The following is a 26,018-nucleotide window of genomic DNA, read 5'->3' on the forward strand; positions in this document are numbered from 1 at the left end:
AGAGATTCTGCCTGATGTCCAACCTAAACCTCCCCGGTGCAGCTTGAGATCATGTCCTTTAGTCCTATCACTGTTTGCCTGTGAGAAGAGACTGACCCCACCTGGCTGCACCCTCCTGTCAGGGACTTGTGGAGAGTGATAAAATAGAGATCTGAAAGGAAGACACAAGGGCTTTCTTCCTTCTGTACCAGGAGGAACCCTGTGCAGCAATAAAGGCTGAGAGATGATTTAATTAATGAACAAACAAACCCCACAACTAAACCAAACAAAGGCAGAAAAGGAGTTGTGAGTGCAGGAGAGCCTCCCCTGATGCACCCAGCTCAGAGTCCCTGATCAGGGCAGTGTGGCAGTGTCAGAGGTGCCCTTTTAGCTCTTTGCCAGGTGCCTCTCCTCTTGCTTGCCAGATCTTTTCCTTCAAAGGTTCCCTGGGCCACAGAACCCTGAGCCCTGCTGTGACACCAGCTGTTGACCTGCAGCATTTGCCTGCTGTCCCTGGGCCTTTCCCCCTCACCAGCAGGATCCTTTCTCCTTCACCACCGAAATTCTGGAGTCCTGGAGATATGTACGGTCACCCCAGCAGTTATCTCCAATGCCTGCATGGATGAGCAGCACAAGGTGACAGCCTGAGGAGAAGGCAAGCCTTTGTAATCCTTCCATTAAATCCTGAACCTGAGCACCTGGCAAGAAACAAAACTGAGGTACCAAGCCAGGTTGGCAGATGCTGCCTGTGTCCTGCGCAGGAGTCTCCAGTCATCGCTTCTCTCCTCCTCTTGGTGCAGGTACCTGGTTGGTGCTCAGCTGGCTCTGGTGGTAGATCTTTGTTCCTGCCTGTTCCCAGGTAGCTGCTGATCACCCTGTGGGGGTTACCTACACACCTGGGACCTACAGGAGCACAAGAGGAAGGCAAGACAAGACGCCTGAGATATTATTAATGGGATAACACTACTGGCTACTTCTACTTATCTGCTACTGTTCTTCAATGCAAGTTAGGGTGTCACCAGATTTACACAAAAGTGACAATAAACACTTGGCCATTTCTTTAACTACTGCACTGGTAAATCTGGAGTGCCATTGCTCAGCTCAAGTTGAGGTAAGCTCATGATGATAAAGATGGAAACCTTGTTGTGGGCAGGCCAAGGTGAATTTAATGCTTGTATTCTTCACTGGGAATGGAGTGTCTTTCTGGAAAGGGAAGAGGCTATGGAAACTGAGATTTAAGCAGACTGACAATAAATACCTGAAAATAAATACCTACAGTGGGAAACTTCAATCTACAGGCCAAAAACAACCTGTCTTGTCTTATAGGAAACTACCATAAGGTGTTTTATCTAAGTGCTGTGTGCAGCCTGGATGATTTATCTCATTCTAAAATGATTTATTTTACTTTTGATAACCACTGAAAAGCTTTTGGAGCACTGAGTCATGACTATTCTGGAAGGAAGTGTTGCCAGCACTATGAAAGGTAAGTACAGAAATAAACAATCTAATGCAAAATCATACTCTTCAAGGTTGGACTTTTATTTAAGGCAAAATATAATCACAGCTTTAATATTCATAATATGGATATACACAGTTTGTTCTGCCACTATGAAGCTTAGTATTATCACTGCTTTTAAAAAGCTATAAAATCTAGTTTCTATCATAATCTACAATACAAAACTAATACAATAAACACATTCTGAAAGATCACAGTGTTTAAAATATTAGAAAAGCAGGGGTCCTGCTTTCAAACAATAAGGTGCATCTCTAAAGAATCAAATCAACCTTGATTCTACAGGCTTGTACCACATCATGGCTGTGAATGGCTGTAACACTGAGAAACCAATCTAGGGTGTGGCACATACTCAAGGAATGAACATCACACACTGGAATATACTGAATAATCAAGTGTCACCAACACAAACTAGACATTAAATAATGCCATTTAAGTTCCCTGTACTTTTTATTTGTATTGGTATTCACGTCTATTGCAGAGATCTCAAGATAAAATGTGTATAAATTGCCATCAAACAGGGCCCTGCATATGCAAACACCTGTGCTTTCCTCATACCATGCAGACAAGCCTTACTAATTCCATGGGACTCATGTGTAAAGGAAAGTTTGTAGGCCTGGGGTCTGGAATGACATAGTTTAACCCCTGTTTCACACATGTGGAAGGAGCTACCTTACATGCCTGGAATCAAGCAGAGGTTCACCACGGACATCAGCAGGTGGCCTATCAGGCTCTTAAAATGAGTGCAGAAGGCCAATTCAGTGGCAAAACCAGACCATTGTTAAAGGACATCCTTCTCTCTTGTGTGGTCATGGCAATGAAGACAGAAGCAGAGTTAAATTTCTGATCACACAGCCTTTCTCTTCTATATGATATAAAAATATATGTTGGACTAGAATCTGTTTTCTATTCCCTATTGGATATAATTGACTTAAGGACTTCTACATAGTCATACAATGCTGTTGCTGGGTATCAGTACACTTTAAAGTCTCTTGTATTCAAATATCATTATACCACTTGGCAAAATAAGCTTTGAAATCATTTTCTGCCATTCTAATTGGTATTACTGTACTTGTCCTAAATGCCTCCATCTTCTCTTTGAGTCATGCCATGAAGAAAGTCAAGGGACTCCCTTCTAAGCATTAAAATAAATATGGCCTTACGTATTTTCAAGCAGATTGGTATTAATAAATTTGTTTTTTGAGAGCATGATGTAGAATTTCCAATATACGAGGTATAGGACCAATGGCGACAGTACAAATTAGCCAAGTTTAATATTCAAAGGCAAGATTGAAAGTTGGTGCTATTGGCTTCTTGAATGTATTTATTTAATCTGCCTTATCATGGATAGTGCACATCACTTCTGTTCCATTAAAAGATAGGAGTAGGCAGTAGGTTCAGCTACAGGCAACTCCTTCACAGGCAAATGTTTTTTAACTTTTGATGACTTTGCTATAATGGCAATGGAGTGCTGTTCAAGGCAGCTGAAACATGCACAGTGCTTACTGTACCACTACTGTGCTATTCCTTTGGAAAATGCCTGTTCACCTCCCTAAATTGCTGTATTGTTTTGTGGGCCCTGAGCATTTTTGGCTTATGGCTTTGAAGTATGTTGTTCCCCTCATAGTGGGATTTTTGGTCATTTTCTTCTTTCTTTTCAATTTAGCTTTCTGCTGCTACTACTTAGTCTTAGAGATCTTTATATGAAATGAAATATCTCTCAGAGCAGTCCAGGCTGTGCTGCCAGCCAGCAATTGTTAATTCTTCAGAGCACGATTACTCTTTGAAAATCAATCGGGCAATTTTAGTCCTGATATACTAATCTTCCTACAGATTAGAATATGCACTCATGCCAGTGAATATTCAAGGTATGTAGAAGATTACTGCACCTGAGATTTACTTGGCAGACCTCAGAGATCCAAAGAACAAGGATATAGTCTCAAAATGCATGCATACACTAAAATAGGTCACTGTTGGCATAAAACATGCAATATGTTGGCAGATGCTGTAACTGTATATGCAGAAAACTATATGAGTACAAAAACTTGATTGCTTATCAAAGTTTCCATTTGCACATATTGCCCCTCCATGTTTCTGAATACAGCAGATACCTATGGTTCATTTTTTTCCACAGTATTAAAAATACTGATCAGTATTCTTGTCATATTCTTTCCATGTCCATATATAATCAGTATTAGAACATCAAAGTGGCATTACTTAATTTGACAGAGTAGCAATAAAGGTGATCCCTTTCCTTGCATTCCCTTATGTATACTTCCCAGAACTACTTAAAAATGAATTTTGGAATGTTTAGCCATTTCACTTGGTTTCAATTGTCTTGACAGAACTGAAACACTGAAGCATGGAGAAATGACCATGCTCCCTAGAAAGTCTCTGTTTTATTTAATGAAGTAAAACACCAGTGACAGTTGTTATACAAGATAATGATTTTTTCTTAGCAGGTGGGAAATGGCACAGCCAGAGAGAAGAGACCATCTGGGAGCATAAAATAATGTAATGCAAGTTAGTAGAACACCCTGCTTAAGCAAAATCAATCAATCTTATTTTCAAGAACAAAAGACCTGGGCTGCTTCTTCAGCCTCTTCAAGTTATTCAAAGGTTGGGAAACAAAAGCAGGGAAATTGAAGGCAACAATGATGCAATCAAAGCAGATATTGAAAGCAGTGGAACAAAATAAACATGTTATTATGATGAGAAGTTGTGAGTAGCAATTGAAAATAAAGATATATTTGTTAGAACTGTACTGCTGATAAAACTTACAGCATCTGGTTCTATGAATCCTAAAATCAATAAATCTGGGCACTACAGATCTAGCTTCCCTCAAAATTATTCCCTGACAGTAATCTATGGATGGCGGGCTAAAAGTCATGAACAGTATATAGCTCCTTAAAGTGATGTGTAATCTACAGCTTTACTCACAAATAGCACCACACAAACACAGGTACATCACAAATAAGCACCAATACCCACATAATGCATCCTCTTTGCTTTAACAGCATAATCAGAAATACTATTATATCACTTAAATTCCTATTACCTACACTTTAGAAACTAAACACAACCAAGGAACTAATGTGCAAACATGACGTAGTTACTGTGTTTTACACCCTGGAAGAGGCTTCTCCAATTTCCCACAACACAGTCTTTTGACAGCACCAGGGCAGAATCTGTTAATGTGTTCAGGAATACATTTTCCAGTCCATAAGGGCCCAGTTTGGGAGCAGGAGGAGACAGCATTCCATGGAGAATGTCTAGCAAAGTTTGCAAGGTTGATTTCTTAAAGCAGGAAGAAGGGTACACAGAGGACCTTAATTTTTATTACACTGGAAAGGGCTGACAGCTCTACTCAGGTTGCTGTTCTGTCAATGTCTTAAAAGCAACAAATAAAGATTGCAACAGCACATTTGTAAGAGCATATATATTAGAGAGAAAAAAATCAGATAAGAAAATAAAGAAGGGAAAGCTGAAAAAACCCTGCTGATTTAATGAGCATTTTCCAAAGAGCCCTGGGGTGTATTTGCACTGTGTTCAGAAGCTGTGACTGCAGCACATCTAGAAGCCACCTTAACCCAGCCAGGTCAGGTAAGAAAAGCCACAAATCTCTGAGAGTGAGCTCAAACTGCCATGTCTGATGAAAGAGATGAACAAGTATGTTCCAAGATTTTTACCAGATGTATCCCATGAGACTGGATGTTCGTGTGCTGCCCTTGCCAGAACCAGTGCTGAACTCACATAACCTGCAGAAATGTTTGGGACCTAGATTTCAAACACTGGGTGGTTCCATGGGTTTTCTCATTGTTGAATGGACTAACTTTTACTCGAATAACTGTTTTGTCTCTCCAAAACATGTGGCTTCATATACAGAGAATGGCTGTGGGGACAGGAGATCTGTTTTGAGTGTGCTGTTGCTCACAACATAGAGAAGATCAGAGTCTCCTCTGAATGTGAACTGGAAGAAATTCTACAGACAGAGACACACAGGAAAAAACACTAGAAAACTGACACTGAGCTCAATGTTTATTCCCTGGCATTTGTGAAGATTCACATTTAGAAGAAGTGGATAGGCCAAGTTTTACCTTCGTTAAACTTTTCCTTAAGAAGGCTCCAGTTATGAAATATAGGAGCCAAATGTGTTACAGGAACCAACTAGATAAAAAATCCTAATGGATTTGGGATCTTCACTGCTGACAGTTGCCTCTGCTCTGGTCTAACAGGAGCATTTCCACAGGGCTGGGCAGAGCACACTCCCATATCCACTGACTTTTTGATTCAGCCTCATGTGTACACCCTCCCTATGGAATTCATCCCTCTGTGTGCACACATCTCACTGCTCAGAGTAACCAAGTAAGTGACATTAGTGGCTTTCTTAAAAGACCATACAGCCTTTTAACCTATGTGTTTTAATAAACACATAAGTATATTGAATTTTAACATTTCCATTCACTAAAAGATACCTAAATTCTTGACAAACTGATACAGAACTGCACTGCTTTATTCACCAGAGAACTATGGTTATTTCTAAGTAATTAATTAGAGCTGCATAGTGCAAGACAGAGTAACAGAAATCCTTATCTGCAGCTCATAATAATGTAAGCCATCTCATTAAAATAACAGTAGCAAGAGCAGGAAGGGATTATTATATTAAAATGTGGGAGGATTTCAAGACCCAGCTCCATCTTATAGCCTGATCAAAGCCCACTGAAATGAAATGGGAACTTTAATCCATTAGGCATTAAAAATAAAGAAATTGTAATCTCCTCCAGCTGAGAATGCAGGAAGAGGGACTGCATTGTTTGGCAGTGCGTGTACAGCAGCTTTTTCTCTCCAACTTCAGTTTTTGACATATTGGTCTTCCCTGATTTGTCTTTATATATATTATTAACATATAAATAAAAATAAATAAACAGTAAATAGATTTTAAATACAGATATTAATTTTCTATTTTTTAGTACAAATCTACGTTAGTGTTTTCTTTAGCTTTCAAGTACCATTTCATCATATCTACAATACACAGAAAACAGCATGTATTTGCAACTATACATGCTAGTGCAACTAGGATTGAGCAAACCATTTATTCCTATCTAAATTATTTTCTAGCTAAAAATCATTTGGGCATATACAATATCTTGCTAACTAGGAAAAAAAGCAATTTTGAGTTTTGTTATCAGGTTTTTTCTGAGGATCAGTATGCCACCCCATGACTGTATTCACTTTGCAGGGTTTGTAGTGAAGAATTCATCATGGAAAATAGGTTTTCCATCATCTGAAAAACTTAGGGTACTGTTCAGAAATGCTGCTATAAGTAATTAATTTTTAAAGGAAGCTTTTGTATCACTGAACAATACTTATCTGGCAATGCTCTATCATGAAGAAAGCATCTGCCTACTGCATCTTTGCTACAGAACTTTTCCATCCAAGTCTTCTCCATGGCTCCACCCATCTACCATGTGACTGGGAAAATACAGACAAGACATGACACAGTTACAGCAGATCAGAAAGGAGACCAGCTCCTTGCCACAGACTAAGCTCTAGTAGGAAAGGTCCAATTCAGTGCTCATTTACCCAAATGAGACCCCACTTGCTGAAGTGAACAGTGAAACTGCAGCCTGAACACTCAGCTATCTACAGAACTGCCATTATATGAGGACCAAAGAGCTCAAAGATACAGATTTTCCTAATATATTTTACTAAAACTAGCAGATGTGGTTTAGGGTAAAAAAGCCCCAGATTTTGCCTTTGTGCAGTGCAGTGACATGTCTACAACACCCTCCCCAGTTAGTGAATTGCTCCATGAATAGTTTTTGTGGGACTCTTTTTAAAATCTTTTAGGTGCATCACTGTTTCTTCTTTGCATATCCCTGCAATTCTAGCTTGCCTTTTTTCACCAAATTAAGTTTGATAATGCCCCTTTCTCTCTCACTTGAATAATTAGATAAATATCTATGACATCAGATTCAATCAGCTCCCCCATTTTTTTTCCCCACTGACCCATTTATTTTGACCACACACTTCCCCACCCCCCAAGCCCCAGTGTGTGTTGGTTTTGATCTGACTCCCAGCTACATTAAGGCTAACATTAGTGGTACCCCAGCTCGTTTTGTACATAGCCTGTCTGGAAAAGTAAGTGGAACTGCAGGTGCCCTCTCCCACTACCTCCAGGACTGGCCCTGGAGAACATCAGTCTTTAGACAAAGACACTGAAGAGAGGAAACTCGGCTTGGTTGGGTTGCAGCAAGTCAGTCAGGAAACACACAGTTCCTGAAAAACCTTCATACAGACTATATACACTTTCTAGTGCCCGGGAACCAGACTTAAATTCTTCTGTAAATAAGAACTCTGCAAACCTAAGAGAGAAAAAAAAGAGTTTGTTATTACTTTGTGTTCCTCTCAGTCTACATGTTTGGAAGCATCATTTTCATAACACTCAGTAATTTAAGAAAGTAGAATGATCAGTATTTAACCTTTTCTGCAAATTCTACACTATCCAATTTCCACAAGATACTGAGGTTCATTAGATCCAGAAGAGACAAACCTTTGCAATCCGTGTGTGCATTATGCTTGTTTGAGAGCTATAAACTTTTTCTGATTTCTGTAATATGTATCATTAAACAAATACTTTTTGATAACTTTTAGGATGCAAGCAATGTTTCACATCAATGCAACAAATTGTGTAATGCTGAAATAGCTACACAAATTAAAAAAAATAAGCAAAAGGCTGAAAATCAGTCATCTTAATTACTATACCACTTCCCCTTGTTACTCTGTGCTGTAAGGAAAACAGTAACAAACATGGAATAGTATGTTTTTAAACAGGTACAGTAAACTAGAGATACATAGTTAAAGATAACTGCAGCACCATGAGAGAATTTTTACTGGACCACATGTGCCTGCACTCAGACAAAACAGAATTAACCCCACTAGCTAAGCCAAAGGTGGGAATGAGAAAATAAAAAAATATAAAATAACTACACACCATATCCTGTATTTACTTTTCACTTCTAATGATATGGAATAGTGTTAAATGCTCTGAAAAAAATCCTAACAAATCATGTCTTACCCTACTCCTGGACTTGGGCACACAGCTTGTGTGAGTTCTGCCACCACATCAGAATGGACCTGGATGCACGTGACCCCTCCACATGCAGCCCAGTTCCCTCTGTAGGAACCAGGCTCCTGGGCAAGGAGAGAGTCTGGGAGAACCCAGGCAGCCTGGAATGGGACTGCAGAGCTCCCACAGACTGCACCCAGCCCAGAACTCACAGCCAGAATTGATCCTGAACCTTCAACACTCAGGTTACATCCGAGGGTGGTGATCACAGACTCTGCTCTAACAACGTTCCTGAAACTTTCTGGCATTACCTAAATCCAGAAGACAGGAATGCTCACCTCTGTGCCCTGTATATGTATTTGGAGTTGCCAGTGAGCCTGTAGAGCAGCAGGAACACATAAGCACTACCAGCCACCCCATGGCAAATGCCAGGGCCCTTCTTCAGGAGGCCTTTCTGCCAGGTGAGCTCTCCACAGCGGATACAAGTGTCCAGATACTGAGGCTTCTTGGAAACCAGGTAAGCTTTGGCAAAAAGATATGCAATGCCTAGGAAAAGAGCAGTGAGGTTGTCTTTTGTAAAAAGCACACCAAGGGTTTCTAAGAACACCTAAGAAAATAAAGATTAATACACTAAAAAAACTGCAGGCTGTGCTCTAGACATGTCAGTGTAGCCTCAAAATGCTCCATGAAGGGGGAGTATCTGCTATGCTAAAAACACACAGTAAATGTAATTATCTACTCCCTGTGACAATACCACTTTCAATCTTTTCAAGGTATTATTGAATTTCAGGATTTACTCCAACATTCCCAGACTTTCATAATTTTAAAAGAGCAGTCACATTTTTGCCTTTAAACACTGAACTCTTGGCACTGTCTTCTATAGGCTCCAAATCCCCATCTACCTCATCTGCTTACATTGACAGAAACACAAGGATGGGCAAAGTAACTTCTTACATTGACAACAGATACAAACTTTTACTAAATGACAAAAACAAACTCACTTTTTTTTCCCCAATGAGGCATACACTGCTTTATTCTAGTTATACACAGTTATGCATACTAACTTCTGCTAAAAAAAAAAGCTATTTGGTTTATTTTTAGAGGGGATTTAAATAAATTAGTCATAATCTTCACCAGAGCACTGCACAGGTCAGTTCACAGTAACCTTATGCACATGACACATAACTAACTCAAGTGCCTAAGGAAATGTTCAGCTGACTTGTGGTGTGAATTTAACAAACACTGCAGTAGCTGAAGTGTTCTTGTAAGCTACATCTGTGTTATTACCCAAGAACAGTGATGGGATACAGGTTTTCCTGGGGAAGAACAATAGCAATTAATGAATTTCCCCATCTCAAAGTGTAACTTCGTTATGTCCTTTGGGTTTTTTTTCACTTTGGTCGAATTTAACCTGAGATTCTACATGGAATCACCTAATATGGAAAAGCAATGTGATCAGCATCTGGCTGTGCATAGATCAATGGGAAAAGAACCTGGAGCTCCATGGCACCAGTGCACCAGCTCGTTCTCCCTCTCGATGGTCTCCCCCAGCTCAGGGGGCCAGTTGCTGTTCTGCTCCTGGTCCATCAGGAAATCCACACTCTGCCACACCAGCTCCTGATCTGCTGGCTGCAGGTACTCGTAATAGGAGAGCAACATCTGCAGGATTGAGGAAAGCCCATGTGCTGCCCCTGGAAAAAAGAGAAACAATTGAATTAGAGGGTGGGTTTAGGTCCTGTCTGCACCTCATTGCAACTTTCCCTTGGGATAGGTTTCCTTGTCAATAGCATGGCTCCTTCATCTTCTTTATGCATACTGAAATAGTGCTTGGAATAAAAGATTTCTAGGTGCCTAACACCACATTTTACTACTTCTGTCATTTCTAGTTCCTCTAGCTCTGCAAAATATATGTATGAATTCCTGCTGCTCTCACTCTGATATGACTGAAACTCACTGTAGGAAATTAAACTGAACCTGAACTGAATTCTGTTTCAAGGTGTTACTCTTCTTAACACACTGCTGAATCTGGGCCATATATTTGCATTTGCTGAATGCAAATTGAAACTGGGCCATAAATTGGTATTTCCAGTTACTGACTTGACAGTATCAGTCAGGTAACACCTAAATTTCAGTGCAAGAACTGTCTGTACTTGCCAGGGTCTGTGAACACACAACTCAGTGACTGCTCTCTCTGCTCCTCTGCCAGGGAACTGTGAGCCAATCTCACACTTTCTGCAGTGATTCTGTGCCTTGAGAAGCCCACAAGGGCCCTGCCCAGTGGCCTTTCCCCTCTGCTTCAGGTGAGCTCTGACCCAGCTGCCCATGAGGAGGAGGAGGAGGATGGATGGTCCCAACTGGCTCAGGAGAAATCCCACACTGTAGATTTTATGTATTTTATTCTTGAAATGCCTCCTAGCTCAGCATCTCCACACAGCACCACTCTCAGAGGTGTTGGTGTGTTTTACTCACCAAGATACTCTGTTCCATAGTAGGAATACATCAGTGGGACTGGTTTCCTCTTCTTCACTGCATACTGTTTTCCTGATTCTAGTATGGCCAGGCAAATTGATTTAATTTGTGCTGCAGTCAGCACCTAAACAGAAACATCAAACAAACATCAAGTCTATTATAATTATTCAATTTTTAAGGTATTTTTTCAGGAGTCTGCTTTTTTGCCAGTGCACAGGATGCAGTACTGCCTTTAATCTTATAAATATGCTGTAATGTACATCATTATTAGGAGTTCCTTACATAACACAGTTGATTTACATAATGTTTCTCAAAACCAGAGTTTCATCCTGTCTCAGGAAGTGAATGTCAAATCTTTAGCTGCACAGATGAGGTGAAAAGAGGCCCTGTAAGAGTCTTTCCTTCCCAGAAATCCTTCAGTCTGATGGAAGCTGACAACAAGCAGCAGGCAAGCTGCAGAACAGCAGCCTCCAGACTGGGGGAAGAGGCATTAGGAGAAGACAAAGGAAAAGATAAAGAAGTAAATGCTACAGGCTTTATTGGGACACACTGACCCAGACAGATTTTTCTACACACAAGATTTTTAAAAAAAGGAAGCAAGAAAGTTATTAAATTGTTACTAAATCACTACTATATGTGAGGGTTTAGAAACCTCTTAGTAAAAGAATCAGACTTTCTTAATACAGGAAAATGCTAAGAAAAATGAAGTGCAAGACAGGCTTCTATGAGGATAGACCAGCTATGCCTGTGGGACTTTAGCATCACAAACAGGTGAATGCAGTACCTAAAAATGACTAATGCCTTACTCTTAGAGGTGTCAGAAGTGAGACTGACAAATCACACATTTCACCAGACATGAACTTTTCCATGTTAATGATCTCAAGCATCCAGTGAGAGATCAGTTTTACAGGGTTTGACTACAACTCTAATTACATGCAATTCACAGCAATCATCAGCAATATCCTGTGTCAGCCACACCTGGACATTAATGACCAATACCTAGGACAAATAAATAATTTAACCAAAGTACTGTTTTAGCTTTAGGGGAAAGCCCAGATGGCAGCAGTACTTTGAAGAAATATATTTCAACTTGTGAAAAGAGAACTGAGAAAGCAAAAAGGAAAAATGATACAGAAAAAAAAAGGAAAAGACTGTACAAACAATCTTGACAAGATAAAGAGCAATCCTAAAATTAACTAGAATATCACAAAATAATGTCTTTGAAATGTTTCTGAACACATTTTGGGCTTGCTATAATTTGTATTATCATAGGATTGACAATTACTTCTCCAAGTTTAAAAAATGCTGATAGGTTTAATATGGAGAGAACATTTGTTATAAACTATATTTTCTCATTTGGATCCTAAAAGATGCTACAGATAATTAATGTCACTTCAAACTTGACTGAAAAATAAAGGCTGAAAGACCTTGTTTGTGTGTCTCACCTTGCTCCATGATAACAAGGGATTTTATTACAGCTGCTCCAAATGACTCTGGTATTTGTACAACCTGGAAAACAACCTAGTTCTCATCTTGATTAGTGTTCTTTAATGTCACTGCAGTAGAATTAAACAAGCCATTAACATCTGGAGACTTCACTCATTTCCAGGCATTTTAAAATTAATTGTCTTAGCTTCACAGAATTTAAAGAGATGGTTTGAATCTTAGCAAATGAGGAGAGCAAAGACCTGGTGAGAAACACTAAATTCTCTCCAAAGCTCTCATTTTACTGTCTTGAAATTTGGGACCTACTCCTCTGAATTCCATAACTTGTAAAAGCATTAATAAGATCATCCCTTAAAAATAAATGTGAAGGATAGGTTCTTCTAATTGTAATTCTGAAAGGCATGTGGGTTAGAAAAATCTTAATCAGTTCATCTTCTCTATGTAATGATTCCTTCACTTAATATTATCAACTAGCTTTCAATACAAACTATGTTTTGCTCAGCTTATTTTTATGTTCAGCACATTTAATTTTTAAATTGAACTAATGACTGTTTTAGAATGCTGATTGTGTATTTTAAATGGATATAAACTTCTATCTAAATCCAGCCTTCCACGGTGCTGCATGAAGATGTATCAGCTAGATAAGAATGCACTGTTCACTGTTTTTCAATATAAAGTATGTAAAAAGACAAAACACTTGAGCACTATGAATACCTAAGTCTATACATTCATATAGTATAGACTAAGAATAAGTATACACTTTTGGTTGGCACAATGAAATATGCTAATGAATGTCCCCTCTTTTTCAGAATGAAAAAAGCAGCCCATATGCAAAGACAGATGAAAAACAGTATTTAAAAGCATGAATGAATGGTAGAAATCAACCTACCTGAACCACTTCCACATGACCAAAGAAAAAGGGAAAGAAAATGACTTGTGTATCTTGGAAACAGCCTTTTTCTGGCCTCTTGGACTGATCTGTGGGCTTATACCAGGTAGATGTGTCCCTAACTAACAGCTAAATAAATAAATCTTTATGTTTAAGTCACTCAATTCACAGTCATTGTAGGGTTGCTGCTTGTTTCCCAAAACACTTAAGTATGAAGGATTTGCATTTGCTCCTTATGCTGGGAAATGGCTGACTGGAACAGGAACTCTCACTTACCATCACTATTAGTGGCCTGCCAAAGGCTGAATAATCAGCAATCACATTTAAGATCTCCAATATTTTACTTCAATCAATTTTGTGTTAAAATCTCCTTAGATTTCTGTCACCTTACAAGAAAAAATAAAAGCTGTGGCTCGTCTCTGTACGCTCCCTCAGAGTATCTTTAAAAAAAACAGCTAAATCTTATGAGCAAAACAACAATCATAAAACACATTAATCATAACCATAGACGGTGCAACTGTGGTCCTACAAACTTCATTTTCATTTCAGTCTAGTCATTTCCTTGCCCCTGGGAATTACTGAAGTAATGTTTAATTAGGGACAGAAAAGAAACAGACTGATCATCCTCAGACTTTGAAGGGATAAATCATATATTGATATCATGTCCTCTAGAGCCATCAGATGCTTTGATGCAGAATAAAGCCAATATGAGAATATGCTACCTAGAAAAAAAATTCATACTTGAGATAAGATGCATATTTTGAGAAAATTCTTGAATGTCACTTAATATGAGCATGGCTAAAGTAATTCTTTATCATGTCAGTACTTGAATGGAAGTCTAATGACACTAAGAGATATATTGCTAGTGCTTTAAAATTTCACCTAATTTCTTTTTGTATTCTTGAAGACATCACAACCTGTTCTACCACAGAATTACAGAATGGTTTGGGTTGGAAAGCACCTTAAAGACCATTTAGTTCCAAGTCCCCCCCCTATGGGTAGGGGCATCTTCTACTAGACCAGATTGCTCAAAGCCCCATCCACCTTTGAACAACTTCTCCACAAGAACCTGTTCCAGTGTCTCACCACCCTCACAGCGAGGAATTCCTTCCCAGTATTTAGATATAAGTTGCCTTCTTTCAGTCTAAAGCCATTCCCTGTTGTCCTGTCACTACATGCCCATGTAAAAAGCCCCTCTTCATCTTTCAGCTCTTTATCAAACACACACATCATACACGTTCCTTTTCCTGCTTAAGTAGAGGTGCCCTGCCCACTTTAGTCAAAAGAGGTGATTTTGTCTCAGTTGATGTTGGAAATGTTTATTTTAGCCTCCTCACTAGACTGAAGTTTGGAATACATGCATTCCACATTCTCCCTGCAATTTCTGTATCAATTGGTCGCTGGAGTTCTTTATTTTCTGTTTCACATCATTGTCCAGTGATGCTGAGTGCTGCCAAATAATTGCTCCACTCACACTGGTGACAGCTACATTCCCAGCTACCTGTTACTTCAAGCACAACACATAGGCAGCACATTAATACTTTCTGTTTGTACCACTGTCTGTGTCTAGGAGCCTGACTTGCAGTAAAAAAAGCCACTGTGATTGTTCATAAAGTCTCTCCATTTTTCTCTGGTGCCACTGCAGACAATATGCCTTTTCCCATAAAGGCACTCCACAATTTTGTGAATTACTTAAGGCAAGTCTTTTTTTTTCAGTCAATCCCTGTTAAAAGGCAGCCAGGAAGTGCTATGTCTACAGCAATCACAGAGCATCATTCTGCTTTTTGTAAGCAATCTCTCACCCTGAAATTGTTCAGTTGGAAGTCAATAATTTCACAACTCCTTTTAATCTCCTAAAAGAGATTTTGCAATTATTGGTTATGACAGTGCTAAGCCCCATGTATGTGTTTTAAAAACTGCAGACAGAAATCTTGACCTTGAGGATTAGGCAGAAAGCAGCAGGATGAGCTGTTCTGATTAGAGTTACATTTTCAGCACTTTTTCATTCCTCTGAATGCTTGAACAACCCCTTGGCTCATTTTGAAAACCACTGCTACATCAAACTGCATACTGTATGGAGTGTTTTTGATGACTGTAAGCTTTTAATTCCTTAAACAGGTCTGTATTTATTTCCTCAGAGCTCTTTCCTGTGACAGAAGGCATTACTGAAATCAAGTATCACGATCTTTTGATAGATGCATGAGAACTTTCAGGAGGTAACAGCTACAGTTACATTATTGTGGAAAAAACCTTCCATGCACATAAAAACATTTAATTATGCATCTAACACATCAAATCTCTCTCTGTAACACTTCTAACAAGCCACTTACATGAATTTGATTGTACACTATTTCTGATGCTGTACAAAGTGTCAAAATAAGCTGAAGAAAATGGGTCAGTCTGCAAATAACATCACAGGAGCTTTGCCATTGCTCTCCTATGCTGGGAGCCCAGCAGAGGGAGCTTGTGAATTAGTTATAATAACTCAAAATGCTGCAAAAAATGATGTACATATTTGTGTTCAGCGAGACGGCAGACACTGGTAATTTCATGATACTTACAGCAGCACATGGTATTTCAGTTCATTCCTCAAGCTTGATCTTTTCCTGCCAAAGAAGGAACTGGCATTGTTCAGGAACCTTTCCATGCAATGTCACAGCCAGGTTTTTCTCTTTCAGGTGATGATAACACCTGAAGCCATGGATGAGCAGCAGGTACAATACCAGGGTCTGCCTCCCCTTAGTGTTATTCCAGTTTGATTGATGTACCTCTCCTTTGGCACAGCTCCAAGTACACAGACACAGAAGCTCATGAGTCTGCTTCCCTCATGAGCACTGTTGAGTACACCATTCTTTTAAAGATAAAAAATATATGGTTCTAAATCTCCTGAAAACTTTGGTCAATAAATTAGATTAGTTGCAGAAGTACTGTTCCTAATGCAGTCTGTTTGATGCTGTAGCAGTACCATGTATTGTCTTGAGAGTGTACTTCCCCAGATTTCTCACAGTAACACAACTGACAGTGACAATGTGGTCAGACTCAGAACAACTCCTGCTGTGATTCTGCCAGTTCACTGGAAAATGGTACTTGACTGCAATCCTGAGTAAGTCAGACTTCCCTATAGATCCCACTGGCATTGCTTAACATGTGAATTTGGGTGGGTTTGAGGCTTGCTCCTTGCCTCAGCACCATGGAACAGAAAAGCCAGTCCTGTCCTGTTTTGTGGGTCACTGATCATGACTCCAACCAGAAACTGAAGGCTGTCTTTATTCCTGATGAATCAGATTACTGGCAAATAAGACAATACAGAAGCTTTGTTACATTAACAAAGTACAAACCTTCCACAGGTCCTACCTGCCAGGACTGTGCAGCACTGAACCCATCAGATTCTGCTGTTAAACCTGTCCTTCAGAAGGGGAACATGAAGGATGGAGCACAACTGTCACTGTAGACAGGTGGCTGGCTCAGAGCAGCTGGTGCTGCTACACACTTCATCAAATGCAATGAGCATCTCAATTCCTTATGTCTCCACTTAAAAATTGAGTTTCAAAGAAAAACAATTTGTATGGCATTCACATTCTCTGAACACGATTCCTTCAGTTTTTCTCCTGGCAAGCTGAAAGGCAGCGAGAGGCCTCAGAGAAAAGAAAAACAATTCTTGTCTCATTTGCTCCTCCTGTGTTGTGCCCATGTGGAATGTGTTTGGAGATTGTTTGCCCAAGCTGATTGCTTGATTGGACTCTGCTGTAAGTTGTTTTGACTCATTGGCCAATTATGGCCAAGCTGTGTTGGGACTCTGGAGAGAGTCATGAGTTTTCATTATTATCTTTTTAGCATTCTGTAAGTATCTTTTCTGTATTCTTTAGTATAGTATAATATAGTGTAGTATTCTTTATTATTATATAATAAGTATAATATATCTATATATATATATATAAAATAAAGTTTATAATATATAATATAGTAATAAATTAGCCTTCTGACAACGTGGAGTCAGATGCATCGTTCTTCCCTGCCACAGGGCTCACTGTGAATTTACGATACCTTTGTGGTGGGTGACAACATTTGGGGTCTTTGTGTGCACTGTCCACACACACTTCTCTCCCTTGTGATTGTCACTGATGGGTGTTTTGATTTGTCCTAGGTAAGAACACCAGGCAGGAATTGGAGGAGTGCCCAGTTGGGCCCAACCTCCAGCAGCATTTTACCCCCTTTTGCAGGCTGCTGTGTGCCACGGTCAGTGGCAATAATCACAATTTCCCCCACACTTGGAATGCATTCAGCTCCCTGGCAGGAGGGTGCAGCCAGGTGGGCACTGGCCTCTTCTCTCAGGTAACCAGGGACAGGACAAGAGGACAGAGTCTGAAGCTGTGCCAGGGGAGGTTTAGGTTGGACATTAGGAAGAATTTCTTCACAGAAAGGATGATTAGACATTGGAACAGACTGCCCAGGGAGTCACTGTCCCTGCAGGTGTTTAAGGAAAGGCTGGATGCAGTGCCATGGTCTGACTGACACACTGGTGTTCAGTCACAGGTTGGATCCGATGATCCCAGAGGTCTTTTCCAACCTGATTGTCTCTGGGATTCTGTGATTATGCAAGCAATCACACAGTTCCTCCTGCATTCTTTTCTTAGGACATTTCTCCCTAGGTGTTCTCATCTTAGGACAAATCACAATGCCCAGCAGACACAAGGGGAAGGGAGAGGGTGTGTGTGGAGGGGGAGGAAGCACAAAAAGACCTGAGCATCTTTTGTTGCTGCTGCACTTTTCTTCAAGCTCCCCCTACCCTGGGTCAATGAAGAGAGAGGGCAACATGAGTTATTCTTAGTTACACTCAGGCTCCCAACACCTCTCACTCTGCTGCACCAGGATGTGGCTGGATACATCTATCCAGTTGTAATACAGTGGCTCTCCCAGGTCTTGGGAAGGAAAAACCAGTTTTCCATCACTATCATTACTTGAAGAAAGTAGGGAAAAACCAGCCCCCTGCTCTCTGCTGCTGGAGAAATGAAGCAGGGAGGATGCCAAGGAACAGATCCCAGATCAGAGCAGTTCAGATAATCACCACGACTGAGGAGCTATCAGTCTGCCCACTGAGAGCTGAGGTCCTGCTCAGCAGCCAAGCCAGCAGGGCATTACTCAGGAGGACAATTCCAATCACAGGAGAAGGGAGGCATCCCGGGATGCACTCCTGCGCTGAGGCTTTTGAGCAGCAGCTGCCTGCACCCCAGCTGCATTCCTCTGCTGCCTAGCCGAGGGTTAGAGTTACCACAGAGCACAGAGAGCCAACAATTTCATTTCAAGCATCTCTCCCTAGAATTGCACCCAAATTCAAGAGCATGAATTGAAAAGCCTGTTTAAAAACATTAAAAAGATTTGCAAATTAAGTGAGAAACAAACCCAGCACTGCTTGGAGAGGCTTCTTCTTACATGACAGAATTCTACCCCAACCTTTTTCAACAGACATGTAAAATCCTTTTCTTTTTTCCTTTTTCACTGTTATTATTGACTAGCCACACAATGCATGGCTGAGCAATTATTGGGCCACAGACCCTGGGAACTGGCAAAAATGGATGTATCAGGAATCACCTTTCTGCAATCCAGATCCTTGTTTGGAGCTCCTGTGTATCAACCACTCCTTCACCAGACACAGGAGCAGTTTATGAGAGCTACAAATAAGCAGAGCATTACTGCTGCAGGGATACTGCTTTCCTTGCCATTCTCCCCTCACAGGTAGGAAGAAGATTATTCATGCATAAACTTCATCAGTGGGAAATCCTTTGACTCTGTTTAGTCTCAGTCAGAAAGTAAATCAGTGCATGAGCTCTGTAACTGGCTCGTGCCAAAAACACAGCAGAGTTGTCAATTCCTGATGGGAGATTTATCTTCTGCACTCCAGACAGGTGTCCCTGACAGTGCTGCATGATGATGACAAATGTGAAACTTTTCAAACCTTCCAAGCTGGGCACTTGCACTCCTGCAGGGGTAACAGTGTGCTGTAGCTGTGCTGCCCCAGGACCCCATCCCATTTATAACACCGCCAAGCAAGGAACATCTGCTCTGCCTGTGAATATTGGAGCAGCTTTCTGCCCCTTAACAGCAGCTCTGCAGGTTCTCTGGAGGTGATTCCATGCCTTCAGCTGTTCCACAGACATTTCCTGTGGTAGCAAAGCTGTGCTGGTGCCTGGACTGGAACATGAATGCAATCTATGCAGGGCATAAGAAGTACTATCCATGCTTCCAGCTGCAGAGCAGCAGGAAATAGGATTCATGACACCATCTTTGCAAGAGACAAAATCTTTGTAACCAACAATGAGAGACCCCCCCCCCAAACACTGCATTAACCCGTGGCTTTAGTCTGAATTCAAAAATTATGGAAGTCCAGTTCATTTGGGCACCATCATTTGCTACTAGGACCTCAGGCAGGCTGCTTCCTGGAAAAAGGAATTTATTACTGTTTGTACACATCTGCAGGTCAGCACAAGATGGGCAGAACTCGATTTCAAGTTAGTCAGTAAAGGCTAACATCAGTCAAAAGGAAACTGGCCTAGGCTCAGAGTTCTACAAATGAAAATGACAACTGTCTCTAGAAACCAAAGAATGTTCATGAGCCATATCTGAAGATGACTTGAAGGTCTCCAGAAAGAACTGGACACTTCTGTTTCTTCATTCTTTTACTTCATCAGTAAGAAATGTAAGATCCCAAAAAAAACCCCAAATTAAACTAAGAGATTATACTTAAAAGCATCTATGTAATACAACAAATTAAGAGTAGAGGATGAGGACAGAGCAAGATTGATTGCTAATTCCTTGAGAATATCTCTAAGGAAACTCATAATTCAATTCATGTTAAGTAACACCATATCTTAATCACTGCCAGTAATGGAAAAGAGTCTTCTCAGCCTCATGCAGCACTTTATTTTTTCAATTTGTCAAAGTCACTTCAATTATTAGATCATTCTTATGGCTTTTAATATCAAAGTCCTCATTGACCTGAATGGGTCTTGACTGTGGAGACTGTTACTCCTGGCAAGTATCACGTAAGAAATGCTGAAAATTTTACAAGTTTGTTAGGGTTTCTTTATCTTGCTGGTAACACCACAGGGATGGCTGATGGTTTGTTGGAACTGATAATTATGTCCAAGTTAGCACTTAAAGACTGAGACTTCAGGAACATGAAGTACTTGACAGAGTAAAATGCTGACCTCACTTGCAGAAGCTGAGTAGAGACAATTAACAGGTACAGTTGAGATACAGTTGAGCAAATACCAAACTCTTCAAGCATTGATCCTACCCTGATTTCAGTCAGTTTGGAGGGAGCTGACTAGTCCATGCACTGCTCTAAACCAATGCAGAGTGCATGGTTAGTGGCAATAAAAAATATTTAGGCTTTTAAAATCACTTTTTTCCAAGGCTGTGCATACTTCATGCCTATTGAAAAAAGCTGCTTTTATAAGCAGTAGTTCTCCCTCAGACTCTCAAAGAACTGTCAACAAATATTCTCAAGAAGACTGTCTCCTGTGATGAGCCAGGCAACATGTCTTCTGCATCTAAATGAGACTAAAAATTGCAGTTGAGGTATGAGGCACTACTCCCCCGAAGCCAGAATTCCAAATAATCTATTTTCTGTAGAGGCAGAGCTCGAGCTCTACTCATGCTATAGATCTTCTTTGCTACCACAAACACATTGTTTGAAGAATTAAAATAAAATTAATAAAATTAAGAAGTTTGAAAAAAATAAAATAAAGGATTGCAGTTTATATACACACCAGCAGATTGTATTGGATCAAATTATCTCTCATCTTGCTTGATAGTCAGTTTAACAGGAATTCACTTGCCTTTCAAACTAATATCCTAGTTTGAACTAGTTTATCCTAGTGAACCTATTGTCATGGTTCACAAATGGAGCTGAGACTGTCAGACATTTACAAATTTCCACGGAGAATTTTTTTTCTGTCAGGACTATAGGATTTGGCCTAGGCTACACCTGTCAAAAACATTTTACCACTTTTCAACGAATCAAATATTACAATGTAAGCAGTTGTACATCCATTTAATTTTACATATAAAGTGTGTTGCTGGGTGTCATAGGTTCATTCTTTCTTCTTTTTTTGGCTTCCTTGGAGTTTTGTTCAGCATTTTGGCTTCCTTCAGTTTTGTTCACACAGTTGCAACTCACAAAATATACCAGGGACATTTGAAACTCAGAAAACAGAGACTTCATCCTATACATTTTTAGGCAGCCTTATATTTTTTTTCCCTCTTTATGTTAAAATTACTGCATTCCTCATCTGTCACTATCATCCAGTCCTTTTATCTTCCTCATGCAAGAATTCCCAGTCAACTTCCAGTGCCTGCAGGCTTCTTTTGGGAGTGTTCAGACCTCCTCCTCCTGAACAAGTGAACGTGCGTCATCCTCAGGCTTTCCAAACTAAATAAGAAAACAGAAACATCTCCTCAAAGCCTCGTGGCACAAGTGCTGGAACCAAAAAAAAACCTGATGGAGGAGGAGAGGCTGCAGAAAGCAGCATTTGGAAAACTGTCCATAAAAGACAGCACAGCTTGTTACTGTCAAAACTTGCAGAAATTAACTACTACTCATTCCTTCGTTTGTTTCAAATTAAGGCTCAGAAAGAGAACACAGCATCAGAGGCTCCTAACTACAATGCCTTTAGCGCACTGGGTTTTTTCCACATTTAAAATGAATAAAAGCTTGGGCTTCCATGCTAACATGCTGCCTAGGGATGCACAGGATGCCCCCAGTATAATCCAGGTACAGCTGTAAGAGCACCTCGGAGGAGTCCCTGACCTGCTCAGGATGTGACACTCAGGGAGGAGAAGGACCTGAAGTGTGTGTGACAATTCTCTCAGCGCTGAGAGCAGGGCTGCTCTCTCTGCTCCGTGTATTGCAGCTCTGCAGAAAGCAAACAGAAAGTGTTAGGATGACTGCAATGATTATTTAACAGCTACTTTAGCACTGATTGCTTTCTTCTTTCTTAGGGTAATTCTCTGGGTCTGTTCTCCCATTATCGAAATAAACAAAACAAACAAAGCAGGAAGTCAAGCAGAAACAAAGACTTTAGAGGTAATTAAGAAATTCTTCTAAGTGAAGCTAACATCTGTTTTCTGGACAGGAGATAATGTGGTTAAAGGAGATAACGTGTTAAAGAACACAAAAAATTACTTGATCTTGCAATGTATGAACAAAATGATGGTTTATGAAAAGCTGCAAATTTAAAGGCAAAATATCTCTCTGCTCCCCCAAGACTCAAGTAAGCTAGGGAAATTACTTCTGCAAAATTTAGCTGAATCCACTCACACTGTGCAATTTTAACAAACCAACTGAACTTTTCCATAATTGAGAACTTTTAGAAAGATCTTTGGCTTGGCTGCTGGAAGTGCTCCACTGCTCCAACTGAATTAAATTTGAATTCTTCAGAGCCCATGTTGTGTAAATAAATAATTTAACACCTTTCAACTCATCCAATATTACAATGTAAGAACATTTATTCCTGACTGTGAGAGACTGGAATGTTAATGGTTAATGACTCAAACAATTTCCCATTTGTGCTTTGCACCCCCTGAAGGGCAGGGAGTGAGTTTTTGGGTGTGAGGTTTCTGGTCCCCATAAGACCAAGGGTGTGAGCACCCAGCACCAAGGGCAGCACCTTGAGCCAGGCAGGACACTGCAAGGTGGGATGGTGCTTTTTATCATGCCAGTTGTCCTCCCTCAGTTGTAAAACTCCCCCTGCTACCCCAGGGAAAGGTCCTAGGGGTGTTCGTCCCCTCTGGTGGGGCATAACTGGCTCAAATGGGTTGATGTGAGAGGCAAGAAGGGCTCTTAAACCATCAAAGACCCTCAAAGCACCTCCAGGCTCATTTCTGAGGCTTTCCCCCAAAGGACTGAAAGTTCCCCCACCAGGGAAGGTACCTGGGCATTCTCACCAAGCCTAAGCATACATTAACCCATTGAATTTTGTGTTTTGGGGGCCTCCCCCACCCCCAATGCATCAAGACTGTGACCATCACTTTGACCAATGGACATCAAAATTGCATCAAATCTCACTGCAGAATTCATTAGTGGGATATCTGTCTACTCTTATGCTTTTTTCCTTTTCCCTTGTACATCTACTTGAGTGTTATTTTTATGCTTTTAATATTGCTTTATTACTAAAGATAATAGTAACCAGAATTATTATTTTTGGCCACATACCTGCTCTCCTTTGCAACCAAACTGTTCCAAAACAAACCCTATGGATATATATTTACAGACACCAATCATTCAGTGTTGTTTCATTCTGATCTGCCCCAAGGGATCTATTAACAAGAACCTGGGTTGCCCTTGCCTCCAGGGATGGGTCACAACGCTGCCAGATGTTGCAAGGCCCAGTCACAGAATCAACTCCCAGGAGTCAGGCAATCAATTCTGGAAGAAAAATGAGCCCTTGTGTTTCAGAGCACAGAGCCAGTCCTTAATGAAAGCAGGTTAGGCATGTTACAGACAACACATTTCAGAACCACTTTCCACAGGCATTTGTGTAGCTGAGTCATCCAGCACTGGTACAAGACATGGGACCAGATGGAGCACTAGAAACAAATCTTGAAGGAGAAAGATTTGTTTATACACTATAGTGCTCCTCACCGCAATCAAGTGGAAGCATCCAACTGTCCATGCTGTGCTGTGTGTGAAACAGTTTGAAAACTGTTAATTTAAACCTGTTGTGCAGTTCCTGTGCCTCTGCCATGCTGCAAGCAACAGTTCCATCCCTTGCTGCCACTTCAGGTGACAAAGACAGCGTTTGGGGCACTTCCCTCCAGGCTGTGCTCTGAGGAATGTTCGAGTATTAAATGGGAATAATTTCAATCAGAGGTGCAATGAGATGCTCCAGCCATCAGCACACTCTGCTGAGAGGCATCAGCTTAAATCACTGCCCTGTGTCAGAAAAAGAAGGGAGGGGAATTTGAATTGCCAGGTCAGAGATGAAATCTCAAGGTTATTACATATAAAAAGGAAGACCCCCACTTGTACTGTAATTTGCTCAGAGCCCATTTGGTCTTAACATCTGTAAGGGTGACAAGAGGTGAACACATTCTGCCCTTGCTACTGGGAAAAGATGTGATGCCAAATTTGCTTTTACTCTGCAGCAGGTCAGACCCTTGGGGCTCTGTGAGAAGAGCCATTCCAGCAAACTGGGCTACGTGGGATGTGCTCCCCAGCTGCAGCTTTACAGCCTCCTCTGGAGGATGTAGAGATGAGTTGTGACAGGTGGGATGGAGTGCAAACTGCCACTACCTGTGGGAAAACTGGAAGGAGAAAAGACAGCACTATAGATCTGTGCCAGAGCTCCACAGATGGGGAGTGATGGAGCTGCTGGCCTACGAATTTTGGCATGGCTTATGTGACCCCCAACACAGCACTCTCAGGATTTGCATGCCTATCAAAAGATGCCCAGAAGATTTCCAGGGCATAAATCAGGTGCCTTGGACATTTAAGCAAATCCAACCTTATTCACCAGTCCAGGAAAGTTCTGACTACAAAACTTTTGATACTTTGGTATCCCAGGTGAGTTTTAGGCAATGGAAAGGTCTGAGGATGCACAGAGAGTGAACACATGATATGTTGGATAGTACAGCTGTGTAAGGAGTCCAAAATGGAATTGACCTTGTGAATGCCATGTTGTGATAATGAGAACTGGTTATGGCTTTTCATTGATTTTAGCTGTTCACTCCCATGGAGAATAAATGCAAAGGAATGAAAGGATAATTTACATTAAAGTATTGAACTCTGATATACTCAGGCCCTGTCATATCCACCTCACTTGAATCTCACTTTCTTCCTAGCATACAGGGTAAGTATTACAGATATTTCTTTGCAGATACATGTGCTTATGCTAAAAAATAAAAATAAACTTTGTTTTAGCTCATTTTTTAATCTCTTGAGCTGTTCTCATACTTTCCCTCTGCCTGTGCATAATGTCTGGCATTTGCTTCAGTTTAAATGCCAAAGCAATTCTTATCCAGATATCTGCCTCTTCTGGATCATTAATGAATATAATAAATTAGGCTGGTTGCTACATCAGCCCCATATTAGTACTTATGATTAGCTTTGCTTGTGGTTCTTCCAGCCAAATCCAAATCCACAATGTCCCATCCAAGCCAGCATCAATTAAGTTTTCAAAGATTATCTTTGACACTGCATCAAAAGACCTATTCAAATGTAAACAAGGTATTGGCTACGTTCATCAGCCACTAATTTTATGATTCTGTTGTTTACAAGAAGTGATCCTGCTTGTCTCAAAAGACTTCTTTATTCCATGTCATGCTGCTTTATATGCACAGTTCTACTATGCAGATGTATAGAAGTATGTCCAAATATTTGCTGCTGAAGAACAATGTGAACCTGTGAAATTAGTTAAATGAGGTAAACGACACAACAGCATCATTCAGAGGCCAACTAAGGCATAAATTAGTCACTTGAAAGTAGCACCAGCACTGCCTCCAAGCAGGGGAATTCGAGAGAACTCCATGCTGGCATCATGCCACTTTTACTTTGTGTGATGATCTGCAATTTGTGCCATGCCAATAAGCCACTGAATAGAAATATCAACTTAAGCTATAGGAAGAATGCTGACAACATAATGCAGGAAAACCAG

The 26,018-nt window shown here is 40.5% G+C and overlaps 1 protein-coding gene across 1 annotated transcript in view; it reads right to left on the reverse strand.

The window, feature by feature from the left end:
• Positions 1-1,497: 1,497 nt before the first annotated feature.
• The window catches only part of LANCL3 (LanC like family member 3), a 37,629-nt gene continuing 13,108 nt past the window's right edge, over positions 1,498-26,018 (reverse strand). The window contains exons 2-5 of the mRNA XM_036378710.2: positions 11,031-11,154; positions 10,055-10,252; positions 8,900-9,107; positions 1,498-7,857 (exon numbers count right to left, since the gene is read on the reverse strand). Of these exons, the coding sequence (XP_036234603.1) occupies positions 7,698-7,857; positions 8,900-9,107; positions 10,055-10,252; positions 11,031-11,154 (690 nt within the window). The 3' untranslated portion in view covers positions 1,498-7,697. The remainder of the gene's footprint in view (positions 7,858-8,899; positions 9,108-10,054; positions 10,253-11,030; positions 11,155-26,018) is intronic.

This window comes from Molothrus ater, chromosome 2, assembly GCF_012460135.2.
Source record: "Molothrus ater isolate BHLD 08-10-18 breed brown headed cowbird chromosome 2, BPBGC_Mater_1.1, whole genome shotgun sequence".
In the NCBI taxonomy this organism is placed as follows: domain Eukaryota; kingdom Metazoa; phylum Chordata; class Aves; order Passeriformes; family Icteridae; genus Molothrus; species Molothrus ater.